Below are 15,951 nucleotides of genomic sequence, written 5' to 3'. Positions count from 1 at the left end.
ATCAATAGGTTGTATGGGCCCAGCTGATATCTGATAATGGAAAGATGCATTGGGCCACCTAGAGCTCCATGGAAGCTTCATAGGGTACAAAAAATTTAAACAGTTTTAAAACCCAGACTTAGAAGTGCTACAATGGTAGGCTGAGAAACAAGTGATTACATTTATATCTTTCACCACCAGATGGCAGAATATGGTTTATGGTCTTAGATTTTATTTGATAAGTGGGTCTTTCCTATTCTCAACACCATTTCCCTCTCTTCCCTGCAATACTGGTCAGCATTCGATAGTACTTGACCCTTACCAGCACAGATGTCATGATCACCGTTGCGATGTTCGCTCCATCGTAACGGTTCACATGCCAGAGTGTTGATGCGTGTTCCTGGCTGGGAGGGTGCTGCTGATAAACCTTGTACGGGGAGATGTGTGGGGCTGTGCCAGGAAGGAATGTCTTTGGGTTATCTCTTAAATGTCAAGGTCTTTTTGCCCCTCGATCAGCAGAGCTTGTTAGGAGCACCTGGGAATGTGGGATTGTTCTGTATGCAAAGAGGGGGGGTCGTTGTTGGAGACGGAGCTATTTAGTTTGAGTTTAGGCGCGCTTTTCTCATTCTCAGCTTTCTCTCTGTTTGCACCTTATTCTAAACTTTAACTTAAACTTAGATTTGGAGTCTGAGCATTTTATTTGAGTAAGGCAATCGTTACAACAGATGAAGCACTGCTTTTCTGCAGTCTGTAGTGGAACTTAAGCAACTATGTCATGATATATAAGCCTTATTTCCCCATAAAAATCTGACACGATCAATCCTGTGGTCAGCAAAAATTGAAAAAATGTCATAGAAACAGAAAACCACTTCTGCCACCTTTTACTTACTCTTCCATTATCTTTTTCCCAATAATTTTATTAAATATTATATTATACAAGTAAAACCTATACAGCTATAAAATAGAAAAAATACATTTAAAAAAATTAAAGAGTGCAGAAAAAGAAAAAAGAGAAAAGAGAAAAAGAAACCTTCCCCTTCATCCCCAGCAAGTATAATCAACACTAACAACTTATCACTATCTCTTAAAATATAACCAAACATGTCTTTATTCCACATCTCACCCCACTTTCTATAAACCCATCTCTAGAACCTCATCTCTCCCTATTAAACAGTGAAAGTCCAGTAAGGGTTATCAGAAATAACAACATAGATATTACAAATTATATCTGTTATACCCAATCTGAATCCTTCCTTTCCCATTAAACACCCCCCTTTCCTTTCTTCAAATAATCAAAATTCAGTCCCACACAAAAAACAACTAAACCTTACTAGAAATAACCATCATCATCCAGTCTTAATCAAGAAACCAGTAAACATCCCCCCAAATAACAACCCATTATTTTAACCTTGATTGAATAAACCAATTCTTCTTTCTGTAGACAGTCTTTAAGATCCTCAAAAAATGTTCTGACATCTGCCTTCTCATACTCTGTTCGTCTCTTCTCTCAAAATTCTTGTTCCCATCTTTGTCAAGCCCCCTTTGTACTTCCAATGTAGCAACCCCAGCAAATTCCTCTTGTAAATCCAGTATAAGGAAATAATCCAGATCACTTACTTCATAAGTATTTAAGGAAAAATAGCTTAAGCATTGCTCTAACTACTTAGATCATGGAATTATTTAAATTAAATGGGGTATATAGTGACCCCTAATTTAAGAACAGTTGTGTGGTTTATACACATTTTAAATTTCTATAAAGAGTTCTAAAATAAATTAGTTCCCCAAGGAGAACCATAAGATGTACTGTTTCAGAGGCTGGAAGAGGATATTGTAGGGCTAGTCCATCCAAGGGTGCCTGGGGACAGGCAGTTATGTTTTGGTCTTAGTGGATTATGTCACCCAGATAGATGCTGAATCTGTGAATTGGGTCTTAATGGACTTGTTTGTTAGGAGAGGATTGCTGGCTGAAGGTCTTGTAGTTGCTGGTACAGATTTCATGTCTGTAGGGCTGAGGATGGGTATTTCATAGGAGGGCTGATGCAAAAGTTAGCAAAACAAGAGTTACCCTGGGGAAGTTTGAAAGTCCGCCATTATTTATATTTATATTCTCTTTGATCCAGTCTAGGTAGAAAGGCACTGATGTATAGACGCCAGGTTGGTTGGGTTGAGCACAGTTTTCCCCCCAACTCACCACCCCAGCCAGTGTCCATGCCCCATTGGACTTGCAAACTAAGGGCCCTCCGGAATCACCCTGTAGAGAGAAACAAGAATGAGTGTGGGTGGAAAAGGAATAAGGTTTTTTAAGCATATGTATTTCTTTCTTGTATTCCCTATTTCAATTTATACCTATCACTTTACCCACAGAATGCTCTAGATGGGGAACTGTCACAGTGCAATAAAATTATTTGCATGCAGAAAGACCTAGATCAAATCCCCATAATATCTGGGTTGGGTTAGGGTTAGGCTTCCAATTTCTAAAGAAAGAAGCAGAGCTGCCTCTTGACTTTGCTTCTGAGCTGGCACAGAAACCTCTTCCAGTTACTGGATGTGCTGGGGGATCTCCTTAGAAATAATGCAAAGCAGTGCCTCTCAACGAGGCACATTGCCCTGATGCTGCACCTCAGTGAAGCTGATCCCATTGTCTCTCTGTTGCAGAGCATCTTGGGGCAAAATACAGTCATCTTTCCCAGGCTTAATATACAGGTCTCTTGTCCATTTGAGTTGTCAAGTGCCTGAAGCACAGTCATGTGACTGTGGGGGTGCTGTGAACCAGGAACTTCAAGGACTGGTCATAAGTACCACTTGTTCAGTGCCTTCGCAACTTTGAACAGTCACTGAATGAGTGGTCAATAAGTAAGGACTACCTATATTGGTATTATGAGGATGATGATGAATGGATTGGATTTGGAGGCCCATCAAGGGGTCTCTGATTAGTGGTCAGACTAATTGGTTGCTTCTTTGTAAGGAAAGGAGAGAGAGAGGTGAAAGAGGAGTTACATGACAGTTGGACTGAAGGAAAGAGAAGGAAAGAGCCAGTATATATGGAACCATATTACAAACTATTGACTATTCTAAAGCCTTTGACTGTGTGGACCATAACAAACTGTGGCAAATTCTTAGCGGTATGGGGATACCAAGTCATCTTGTCTGCCTCCTGAAGAATCTGTATAACGACCAAGTAGCAACAGTAAGAACAGACCACGGAACAACGGACTGGTTTAAGATTGGGAAAGGAGTACGGCAGGGCTGTATACTCTCACCCTACCTATTCAACTTGTACACAGAACACATCATGCGACATGCTGGGCTTGAGGAATCCAAGGCTGGAGTTAAAATCGCTGGAAGAAACATTAACAATCTCAGATATGCAGATGATACCACTTTGATGGCTGAAAGCGAAGAGGAACTGAGGAGCCTTATGATGAAGGTGAAAGAAGAAAGTGCAAAAGCTGGCTTGCAACTAAACCTCAAAAAAACCAAGATTATGGCAACCAGCTTGATCGATAACTGGCAAATAGAGGGAGAAAATGTAGAAGCAGTGAAAGACTTTGTATTTCTAGGTGCGAAGATTACTGCAGATGCTGACTGCAGTCAGGAAATCAGAAGACGCTTAATCCTTGGGAGAAGAGCAATGACCAATCTCGATAAAATAGTTAAGAGCAGAGACATCACACTGACAACAAAGGCCCGCATAGTTAAAGAAATGGTGCTCCCTGTAGCAACATGCGGCTGCGAGAGCTGGACCATAAGGAAGGCTGAGAGAAGGAAGATCGATGCTTTTGAACTGTGGTGTTGGAGGAAAATTCTGAGAGTGCCTTGGACTGCCAGAAGATCAAACCAGTCCATCCTCCAGGAAATAAAGCCAGACTGCTCACTTGAGGGAATGATATTAAAGGCAAAACTCAAATACTTTGGCCACACAATGAGAAGACAGGACAGCCTGGAGAAGATGCTGATGCTAGGAAGAGTGGAGGGCAAAAGGAAGAGGGGCCGACCAAGGGCAAGGTGGATGGATGATATTCTAGAGGTGATGGACTCGTCCCTGGGGGAGCTGGGGGTGTTGACGACCGACAGGAAGCTCTGGCGTGGGCTGGTCCATGAAGTCACGAAGAGTCGGAAGCGACTGAATGAATAAACAACAAAAATATTACAAACCCACTAGGAACCCACTGTGACAAGCTATTCACTTTGTAATTAAGTGCAGAGGAGTTGTTGATACACTTCTTTAAAGAGAATCAGCATAATGCATCCTGTAAAATCTGTTTGTATAATGGTGTTTTTAAGTGAAGTTTTAATCATTCAACCTGTCCTCTGAATAAATGGAAGACAGAATATAGTATCTCTTCCCTTTGGCTGAGATAATAGGCTACCAGTAAAACAAAACAACAAAACAAAACAACAAAACAAAACAACAAAACAAAACAAAACAAACAGAGAAGAAAGGCAATCACGTCATCGTGGTTGAAACTTCAAAATTAGGTTTATCATTCTAGGGTGATGGTAGCAAGATCTTAAAAAAAAAATAATTATAATAATAATGACCAGCTTTGCTTGGAACAGCTTCCACCCTAAGACAATAGCTTTAATATTATTAAACAACATCTGCCTATCCCAGGTCCTTGGGAAGCGCTTGATAGGTGGACAAAAATGCCAAATCTAGTCTAAACACCTGGCTGACTGTGCAACCAACCATAATAATCCTTGTCTGGACTGCCTTGCGAGTTAGTCCAGACGAGAAGCACACCCAGGAGTACTAGCTCTATCTTTATTGTAAGGTTACATTAAAAGAATCTTGCAAGTCTGAAAGTACATTTCTCCCCACATTTTCTTTACAGGGAGGGTCCCTTCTGAGATGCCTGCCACACCCACATTCCTTCTCCGGGCTTGGCTGCCTCTTATCCGGCTTGCCTAGTCTGCAGTGCTTCCTCCTGTCTCCCAAGGTCATTCCCACATACCATTACACTCCCACTGTGCTCTGAAGCCCCTCTTTGCCTTGAGTTGCAGGGTCCTAATGCTAAGCTTGCATAGATTTATTCTGGCTGAGATGTTTTTGTGGTTCAGCATGTTGTGCTAACCCAGCCCCCTTGGTGACATTATGGTTCAGTGTATTGTTTTCCCCCGGAAAAAAAGGTTAATTCTTCAAGCAGATTAAGCATCTTGTGTGATTGCAGCTGGAAGGTCTACTCAGACGTCAACAGAACTGAGTTTAACAGAGCTTATTTCTAGGTAAATGAAATAGGATGACTGCCCAAAGGACCCAAACCTACGTGATCATTGAATAAGATTTCTTTTTATAACTGGTTGAAGCCCTATTTTTTCCTTGCCCTTCCAGAGGGTAAAAGAGAACTGATCATTGGGGAATGGCTTCTCCAGGATAGGACAAGATCAGAAAGAAAGACGTGATGATTATGTCTACACCAGGACCTCTCACTTTCCATCAACCTGAGGGCCACAGCAACCTTTGCATTGTGTTTCAAGGGCCATCCCTGAAAAGTGGACAAGGCCAAGCCCGTTTTTGGTTTTCAGGATTTAAGGCACCCATTTTGCCCCTGAGGCACCTGCTGCGCCCACCCACCCTCCACTTCCTATGCAAAAAAAGAACTCAACATTTTAGTTCTATGCTCTGGAAGGCCCATGGTTCAACAGAAGAAATGCCGATTTCTTAGAAATATTCTTCAAATATTTCTTAATTATCCCTTGGAATAGTGGTAGCCCAGGCTCTCTCTACATACTTTCTTTGGGGTTCTCTGGGCATAGGAAGATCTGCACTGATGTACAGATCACAAGTGCTGCAGATGTTTCATTATGCATTTGAACAAAGCTTCATCAGTGAAGAGATCCAAAAGTGGAGGATACTTTTAGCCTGGAGAACCCCAAAGAAAGTGTGGACGATATTTTTTGCACTTCTAGTCTTACAAATCAGTTTAACAGATGCCTAACATGTTTAACACCTTCTCAGGACAGTGAAGATACCTATAGAACTTTCTTTCAGTTGCTCAGAATTTATATTTGTGTCTCATTTTGCCTCTATAAAGAACAGGTTTTGGAACATCCTACCTGACAGGCATCCTTTCCACCTTCTTCATACCCAGCACAGATCATATCAGCCTTGACAGGATCAGTTTTTAACTGATATCCTTTGCTTTTATTATAGAGTTGGTTGCAGGTATCACGATCTATGATTGGTACCTCCACTTCCTGAAGGATATGGGGGGGCGCCAACTGTTCTGTGGGAGAGAAAAATGGGAGAATTTTCATTCATGGAATGCAAAGGCAACAGTTTTATGCACAATATGTAGACCTCCAGATGTTGCTGAATCGTAACTCCCAGCAGTCCCGGCCAGCAAGATGAGTGATGAAAGATTCTGGGCGATGTATTTCAGCAACATCTGGGCAGGCCCATAATGTGCACTGGTGCTGTAGGATACCATTTGCCACTTGTACAACCTTACTGTATATTGTTGGATTCATGATAACTTGCTCTTCCTATATTTTTCTGAATTTTCAGTCATGTACTTAAAAAAGACCTCCATTAATTTGCCCTCAATGATGTATCAAAAGTTTTTTCCTGACCTCCTGAACTCCCCAAACTAGCACTTTACTTTCAGGTCAGTACAAACACCTCATCCTTACTTTGAAACCCACCGCCTCTTCCACCTCTCCAAGTGCAGATTATTTTGATAGATACCTGCCTATATACTCGGTCATCCAGTTCCATCACTCTTGTTTATTGAAAATAGATAAAATAAAACCAAACTTCATAGAGCTGGACATCCTCAATCAGATGCCCCTCGGGTTACTCAGTGACAACTCCCATAAAGACTTTGCTGTCTATGGTGCAACATACATCAAGTTATGTTGAAGAAGACTATGGAAAACCTTTAAAAACTACAGATAAAAAGCCTCAACAGCTTTCTTTTCTCAAATAAAAAATATATGTCACTGAGCACCAGGAAGGAAAGAAAGAAAGAAACAAAAAATCGCATGTAGTCCAGTCTTCTGGGACTCAGTGAGAGCAATTAAAAATGCTTCCTTCAGTTTTCCTCACCTGAAAACTTAGTGTGTCCCCACCCAGTGACCCAACATCTTGTGTCTGCAGCAAACTCCGCAGAGGACGTTGGCAAGCGGACGGGAAGGATGTAGTCAGTGAAATTCACAGGGGAATTCAGCTCCACTAAAGCAATGTCCCCACTTGACCCGTCGCCACTGTAGTCAGGATGGGAGATGACACGTTTAACGGCGGATGTCACCATATTGGGAGAAGGGTCCAGGAGTTTATAAGCACCCAACTGTACTTCATATGGTGTTCCAGCACTGAAAGTTGAGAGTCAAAGGTGAAATAAAAGCTTTTGCAAGGGTGTTTGCAGGATGTGGTCAAAAAAATCAAGATGGTGGCTGTGATGGTATGATCCAAACTCAGCCCACTTTTTATGTGCTTCATGAGTGTGGTGCACATAAAAAATGGGAGGTGCTTTGAATGCACCTTCACATTGCTATCTTGATTTTTTTGATCATACTTGCGAAAACCCCTGGAGCTAAGAGCTCATTAATTCTTTAGTTAAGATTACTAGTGAGCATGGCTGAGTAAGACAATAATAGAATGCATTTATTTCAAAATGCAATTTTCAGCTAGGTCTATGGGAGGAATTGGCAAAAACTTTGTACAGTATCTTAGGCAAAATTGCAAACAGAAGTATAAGGATTTGGGCAAATTGGGCAAAAATATACATAATTTAGTGCATTTTTTTTAAAAAAACCTTCACACTCAATGAACTGAATGTGATAGATTTGTAAAAATCATCAGAAAGTAAAGTGAATCAAGTTTACTTCCCCAATTGTGCCCATGAATCCATTTCTGCTTTCTGATGGTTTCCCCCCAGTGCAAAGCCATGGATAGGTTATTACTACACAGTAAGTAACAACTTTTCTTGACTGCAACGTTGTGACACTCCATCATTTCTTGCAAAGAGTCAATAAGGCCCTTTCCTCGCTTGCTTCAAGCTTTGGTGCTGAATCCTTATTACGTGAGAAACTGCTGTGGGGTGATGTATATTTCTTTTATCTTCAATGCAACCAAAGGGAAAGAGCTGCCTGTCTGCTCAAAAAAGTGAAGTACTGTATTTTAAAAGCTTCAAATATTATAATCCTTAATGATTTTTATAATATTATAATATAATTACATCCAGCAAATATTCCAATTATTTGAATCTGCTTTTCTCTGAGCTTTCTCCCCAGTGTTTTTACTTTGAATGCCTTTAGTTTAAACTAATGTTTCTCAGCCTTGGCAACTTTAAGATGTGTGGACTTCATCTTCCAGAATTCCCGAACCAGTGCTGGCTAGGGAATTCTGGGAGTTGAGGTCCACATACTTTAAAGTTGCCAATGTTGAGAAACACTGTTTTAAAAGCACTGCTTTTGGCCAGACTTTGCACAGCTTGACGTTTGTTCAGGCCTAAAACTGAAGAGGAGTTGGTTTCTTCTATTCTTCTTTCTAATAATCTGCCAGTTTGCCTCCATAAAAGCTGGGATCAAGATACGTCATAGGTGTTTGAGGCAGAGATCTCCAGCCCTGTTTGCTGTGTAGAACCTGAATGGACTGGAAGATCTATCTCACTTCAATATAGTTGGCTAATTTAGGGTTGTTTAAGAGAAACTGTGTGACTGACACAGTTCATTCTCCTGGCATTATACAGCATCCTTCCAGCAATTGTTGCCTGAGGCAGCCATGTCACTCTGCCTGATGGGGAGACCATCCAGCCACCACACCTGAAACTCCCATTCCCCTGCTTCAACTGCCTGGCCCCACCATCCTGGGACCCACAAGTCTGATGACAGAATCATTCAGCCTAACTTCTGGCGGCCTCTGGAGCAAATCTGGACAATGGCTCTGTAGCAGCGTCTAATGTATACTCACGAAGGGAAGCAGTGAGCTGCAGATACTACCCAGTTCGGGTTGATAAGGGAGCCTCCACAAACATGACTGTTAAACAGTAAAATGCTGGTTTGCCAGGGCCATGACCCTTCAACAGCTGCGTGCCCTCCAACAATCCGTGAAAGGGTCACAGGCTGCCCGCAGGCTGGGAGGAAAGAAGATGTACAATAAGAAGAATGCCATGATCACCCAACAACATTTCTACTGGCAAAAATATGATTTTTCCTTTCAGTGTTAAACTTGCTTAAAAATACAATATTCCACATAAAACATGAAAATGCTGCCTGCCTGTTGGAATCCAATGCCTATGCCACATAACAAGGCTGGAAAACTGTGGAAGACTAGGGATGGGGCACTCAGAGCTGGAAAGGAGAGACAATGCTTCAAAGTGGCCAGAGCCACATCAGGCATGTGGCCATGATGGGGGGTTTTCTGTTCTTTTCTTTCAATTTTACAATTTGTTTATTGAAACAATCTCAAACTGATTTTGAGGTATCCAGTAGTTTTGCTTTGGAAAACCGAGTTGCTGATTTTCAGTATTCATGGCCAGAAAGGATTCTGAAGGCTAGAAAAATGAATTTGGGGTTGGATGCAGTCTTGGAGCCATTGGTTTTCCACATGTAGATTTGATAAATGGTCCCCCAGTGCTACCAACTTAAGGCCTTCTTGATATGTTTGACAGTGAGTACCATCACTCACAGCTGAGGTGATGGAGCTGTAGTCCAAGGCATCCAGTGGCTGCCAGGTTGGAGAAAGTGGCTTCATATTCGTTGATTAGGCTTTTCAATCCAAGCTTTTTAAATTGAACCCTTTGGGGTTCAGCTCAGCCACATGCAGAAATCTTGCTGGCTTCTGAACTCAATTAATGTGTTAGTGTCAACGTAATGTGTTGGACCTGGTTAAGATTTAGGTGTGACACCACCAGGACATCCAAGGCTTTGAACTAGATTGGGAAGTTGAAAAAATGTCCTGGAAGAAGGCAAAGACAAAACCACTTTTATGTTGCTGCTGAGAAAACCACATGGTTGTATCTGTGTAATAATCAGCAGTCAAGCTTGACTCATGACAGTTTTTATATTCAGTGTCAGCACAATATCTGTGAAGAATAATTACGGTTATTAACAATGTCTGTCACGCAAGAAGAATGTGTGTTTCTCCTACTTTCTAATCAGCCAGAGATATGATTCACTCCTAAATATCATTGAGGTTGGGGTTTCAATGCAAAACTTCTGCTTTTAGTCTCCCATGTCAATGAACTAAGGGATTAAAACAGGAACTAAGATGAATCTAGGCATGCCACAGTTCTTTTTTTTAAATAATACTTTTATTAAAGATTACATTGTACAGATAAAACTAATGCAAACTATAAAAAGAAAAAAGAAAAAAATTGAAAAGAAGAAACTTCCCCCTTCATCCCAGCAAGTATAAATAACTTTAACAACTTAACACCATTTCTTGAAATATAACAATCTCTTCATCCCATATCTCACCTCATTCTCTATAACCAAATCTTTAAAAGTTCGTCATCCATCCTAATCAGCAAAAGTCTATTACAGGTTACCAGAAATAATGTATCTATTATAAACTTAATCTAAGAAACCCACTTGAATTCCTTCCTTTTACTTTGATAATCACATTTTCTATCATTAAACAGATCCCCCATCATTCAAATATAGTCAGTAAAAATCCAACACTAGTTACCAAAGATAACAACATAACTGTTTTAACAATAAAGGTTTCTGCATGCCACAGTTCTCAGCCACCACTTCTAACCATGCAAAGGGTTTTCCATCAACATTCTGTTTTTGAAAGTCTCATTATGCAAGATAACTTTTCCCACCCCTCTCAAGGGTAGCTTTCCCTAGCCCAATGATCTGAGGATGTGTTGGATTTTAATTCCCATATCATCCGAAGCCATCCTGGCTAAGGAATAATGGGAGTTATAAACCAACTTGACAGGCTTCCAGCTTCAGGAAGACTGCTGTGCATAGCCCATCTCTCTTCACCCTTTTGTTTCCAGAGTGTCTCTGAGACTGTAGAGCGTCTGCGTTCCTACTGTGGTGAAATTACATGGAATCAGCTCCCAAGGGATTTAGGGTTAGAGAAAGGAGGTGCTACTTTTTCTTTTAGGCATTCATCCCTGCCCTCTGGCGTGGGTGAAAGAGGCCTCGTGGCTTATACTAACTAGACGTTATAGATCTGCTTTTCCCTTGGAATCAATGCAGAAGACCCCTGATTTCCCTTCCCGCATCCTGCCCACCGTGACCCCATCTGTCACCTTGAAGCACCACCAGCAGCAGCAGCCAAACCGCCAGAGAGGGGGGAATGCTTGCCATGGTCCTTTTCCTGCTCTTCTATTTCCCTCCTGAAATGGCCTCTGATTGTTCTCCTTTTGTTTCAGCTTTCGTATCTGTGCCATAAAGTTAATTGCAAAGGTGAAAGGGTAGGGCGTGAGGCATTACCTTCTCCTCCTTTCTTTTGTCTTTGTTCTTACACAATTTTTAACAGAAGAAAAGAAAGAAGAAAGAAAAACACCCATAAAAACATGATTATTGGATGGACTAAAAAGAACACACACACACACACAGAGTAATTTTATGTACTTAAATTATTCACATCTCAATTGCTTTACTTAACAATGCCCAGTTCATGGGGTGGCATCTAGCTAACCTTGGCTGATCTTAAAAAAGCTAAGCCAGGTCAAACCTGGTGAGTACTTCTGTGGGAGGCCACTTAGAAACCCCAGGACTATAGTCTAGTCTAAGAGATAGACAGACAGACAACAACATTCCACAACAAGGCAAGAGCAAACCATATCTTTATCACTGCCAAGGAATCAATATGGCATTGTCTATGGAATTAGCAGCAATCAAGCCCTACTCAAGAAAGGTTTCGGTGTACCTTATTTCACAATTGAACAAAAGGAAATTAAGTGTATGAATATATCAAAGCCCTATTTCTACCAATCCTGCAAATGGGGCTCCCAATGGAGAAATTCTTCCTCAGATATAGAATGAGGGGTGAGGACTTCAGGATATTGCATAATTGATGGAGAAGGTGTGTCTTGTCAGCCTTGCACTATAAGGGTTGTGGGGTTTTTTTTTGCAACCATAAATGAGCACAACGCCCATTTGCATTCATTTTCTTTTAATTTTCAGACCAATGGTTTGTAAAAACATCTGATGAATCCATCAAAACAACATTTATTTATGAAATATTTTCTGTGCACAAAGGAGCCACTACAGCACACGGCCCCATCCTATGAACCAATGTTACATTTTCAGCACCACATTTCTGACAATGAGCTGAACACATCCATTTCTTTCTGAAAGGGTGCATAGCTGTCTAATAGAGGGTGGGAAAGCAATGAGAACGTGCTTCACACAGCCCGGGCAAAACGTTCTGGGAGATATAAGGGTTGAGTGGACTGATGAGCTGCTTCTAGGGGGAAGCTGGGCAAAGAAAGTTCATCGCCTTAATGGACCATAGCTGGATCAGTTGCAAATTGACAGAGAAATGGTAGCTGCTGACTAATGGAACACATTGGAGCCTGGCAGTGCAGGACGAAATGTATGCCCAGGGCAGCAGAGAGGTGTGGAGGAGAGATGTGCCAGGTGCTATAGCCAATCAGAGCTGGTCTGGAAGGCAATATTGCAGACCATCTGCTCAGAAGGGCTTAAGACAGTTTAGAACAGCAGGCAGCAGTTTTGAAGTGGAATACACCCTGTGTGTGTGGAATACACCCTGTGTGTGTGAATGGTAGGGAATGGAAGGGGGATGATGAAACCATTCCTACACTCAGGAAGTGTGGGGGGGTAGCCCCTACTGTCGATAGGGTGAGCAGAAAATGTAGATCTGCCCCATGTCTATTATTTTTCACAAGGGCCACGCGAATGCAACATTTCCATCTCCTCCTTCCCCTGCTGAAAAGTCAAAGTGACAACTCTTAAAAAACCAGGGAAATATAGGCTATAACACAATGTGGGGTAGAAATTTGATCAATCCATAACTAGTTCCCCTCTGAGTTGGTGTGCCCATTTCTCAAAATCCTGGCTTCCCTTTGAAATGTTGAGTCTCATGTCAAGAAACTGCCTGTGGTTAAAGGAAACCATCCTTGACTTAGGCTGATGACAAATGATTATAGTAACATATCAGGGTTGAACTTCTGTTTCATGACCCATCAACGTGAGAGAAGGATTTAAGCTTAATGAGAAACCTAGAGAACCATAGACTGGTCAGTGGGCCAAGCCAGGATTATCTGAGGCAGGGAAGGGTCAAAAAGGTCAAGAGGGCAGCTGCAAGTGTATAATCAAATCCCACCACCCTTTTTAGAAGTGTCATGCTGCAATGCATGTATGAAAAAGGCAGGGCTTCAGACACATGGCCATGGCTGAAACCTACTTCTAGCAATACCATGGAGCGGTGACAGGAGAATAAACAAAGATTGGATAATGGTTCAGCAAGATACTTGAAAATGTTGGTCTTAGCAGTTGTGGTGGTGGTCTACCCTTTATTCTCTTGTTCTGTCAAGCAAAATATTTTGGACAAGTTTTACATATTATAATCCCCAACCTTTGTAGGCACTTCTGGAATTTCGAGAATGTGTTATGGTCAGCTCACAAAATGGTTGTCATCTAGAATACTTAGCCAAACATTTTATAAAAACCCATTTACTGCAAGGCAAAAATGCATAGGGCTGCAGCCCTCCACCATATTTCCTAAGAGTATTTCTGGGGTCTGCGTGAGGTCAGGCTGCCATTCTTCTTTTAATTAGAAAAATCTAAAAAATATATTATGGCAAAGAACAGAGAGCTTGTCAGACACATGTCATTCTGGGAATCACACAGATTAAAAACAGTCAACATGTTAAATAATTACATGCATATTGCAGAGCTTGTGGTTGCCAATTACTGCCATTTGCAACATCTACTGATCATTTATGTTAATATCTCCAAAGGAAATAAACAGGCACAAAATAGAAATACTTTTTTTTCTCCCCAAGAAAAGAGATAAGAAATTAGGGGCTGCTCCTAGAGCCAACGGAAGTTAAAAGATCTTCTGAGTCAGTTGTTCTAACCACTATATATTATTTTGAGTCTCTCTCAGGTTTCATTCACTTCATATCTACATATTTCTGTGGAATTGCTTTCTGGCCGCAGCCTTGTAAAAGGAAATTGTTTAATGTTTGATGATAAAGGTGGTGTTTAATCTTTATGGTAGGTCTATAATACAGTCAGTTGGTCTCCTTGCCTACCCTTTCTCTTCATTAAATATTCTTCTTCTTAGCAACTTTGCCTGATTTTCTGCTCTCCTTTCCTTTCCTAGCCCTCATACTTCCTATCTGCCTTTTTCTGGATGCACATGAATAGTGTGACCATCATGAAGAGAAGTTGATCCCAGAAAGAGAGAAAAGAATAAAACCCACTTTCTATAGAAATACAAATTCATTCCGTAATGGAGCTTGCCCTTGGCTTTTAGCACTCAGAATCAACACATTCACTTCCTGCTTTGAATTTTAAAAAAAAAAGGGGCAGTGTCTTCTTCTGCTTCTCCACAAAGGGGAACCAGGCCCACCGCATTGCAGACCCCATTTATTTCTCCCAAAGGCAAGTGCAATGATCAAAGGGGGAGATATTAGTCCCCAAACACCTTTCTGAGGACAGTATGGAAAGAGAAATACACAATTAATAAATGCACTTTTGTATAAGGTCAGATCCACACTTTCTGCTTGCCCCATTACTTGTATGTGCCATCTACCACTTCTAAGTACAAGAACAGATGATGTTGTCCTCCACCCACTCCAGCCCATTGTAAATGCACTTTTACCTGTGTTTTGAAGCTCCTCCTTGCTACAATGTTTTTAAGGGCCTACAGTGGAATGTAGAAGTGAAGGAACAACCTGTTCCTTTTGTTTCGATCTTTGTAACGCTACAGGGACATGCTGCAGAGCTACGGTGACACCAGAAAGGTCTGCATTAATGTTAATGGTCTCAATATGGCAAGGGTGTGTGTGAAGGCATCTAAGTTTGCATACACCTGGGAAAGCAAAGGAAAAGGACAGGGACTGATGAAGAGGGAACAATCCCTAAAGGAAAAGGTAGGCACTGGGAGGCCTGCCCACACAGTGAAGCTTTCCTTCCCTGCACAGAGAGGAAGTTTGTGGTGACTGGATTCTGGACAGAACACCAGCCCAGTCCCATTGCCAAACCATTGCAATCCAGACTGAAATTCTTAAAGTCGGCTTCGAAAGCAGCATTGGAGACAAGCAGTTTAGGCTGCTGTGCTGAATTACCTAAGAACTGGAAGAAATCGAATGTCCAGATAATCAAGTTACTGCAATACGCTGCACCATTTCTTCCTCACTTCCATTCATGCCATCAGTTCCTCCTTACAGGTATGGAAAAATCCTCAAATTTCAGAACGGCCTTAAAGAAGATAAAATCAAGTGCTACATGGATGATGAGTTCCTCTATACAGGTAGGAATCTTCCTAGTATCCTTTTCTACAGTGTTGATGAGGTGGAGATGCAGGACATACAAGCTTTGTGGAATGGACTTGGGTTTTATGGGAATAATGCTGATCCAAAGATCAAGTGGAGATCAAAGAGGAAACCATAATTTGCACAACAGACGCTATGTCGGAGAACTGCTGTTGACCTCACGATGTTCTCAGTGACTTTAGAACCTCCGATGGAATTTTTGCATTGAGTCGATCGATCTAGTTTAAAAAGATGGAATTTCCTCAAAGCAGAAAACACACAGATGTATTGCTCAGTGTTTCAAGCTTTTTTTCTGAAGGTTTTTTTTTAACCAAAGGCTAGTTATTAAAGATTACAATTGGCCTGAGCCCTCCTCCTTCACTCTTCCTCTCTGTCAACCACCTGTGAATGATAGAATTATCCACTGAGGGAAGTTCTCCACCATTCTTCATAGCTGCTTCTACTCAGACTGCTCTGCTTACCGCTTTTGTCTGCCTCCCTGTGCTTTAAGACCATCATCCCATCACTTGTTGACTGGGCTCCTTAAAAATGGGAACTTTGA

The 15,951-nt window shown here is 41.4% G+C and overlaps 1 protein-coding gene across 1 annotated transcript; it reads right to left on the bottom strand.

Moving 5' to 3' along the window:
• Positions 1–972: 972 nt before the first annotated feature.
• Positions 973–9,676, bottom strand: LOC134496097 (serine protease 27-like). Its single transcript, XM_063301855.1, has 5 exons — positions 9,611–9,676; positions 8,894–9,066; positions 7,028–7,293; positions 6,037–6,206; positions 973–2,230 (listed from the first exon to the last, which is right to left on the bottom strand). The coding sequence occupies exons 1-5, from the start codon at positions 9,674–9,676 to the stop codon at positions 2,003–2,005; spliced, it is 903 nt and encodes a 300-aa protein (XP_063157925.1). The 3' UTR covers positions 973–2,002.
• Between the last annotated feature and the right edge of the window lie 6,275 nt (positions 9,677–15,951).

This window comes from Candoia aspera, chromosome 4, assembly GCF_035149785.1.
Source record: "Candoia aspera isolate rCanAsp1 chromosome 4, rCanAsp1.hap2, whole genome shotgun sequence".
NCBI lineage: Eukaryota > Metazoa > Chordata > Lepidosauria > Squamata > Boidae > Candoia > Candoia aspera.
The sequence above is the reverse complement of the archived record's forward strand: the minus strand, read 5'-3'. Positions and strand labels throughout refer to the sequence as shown.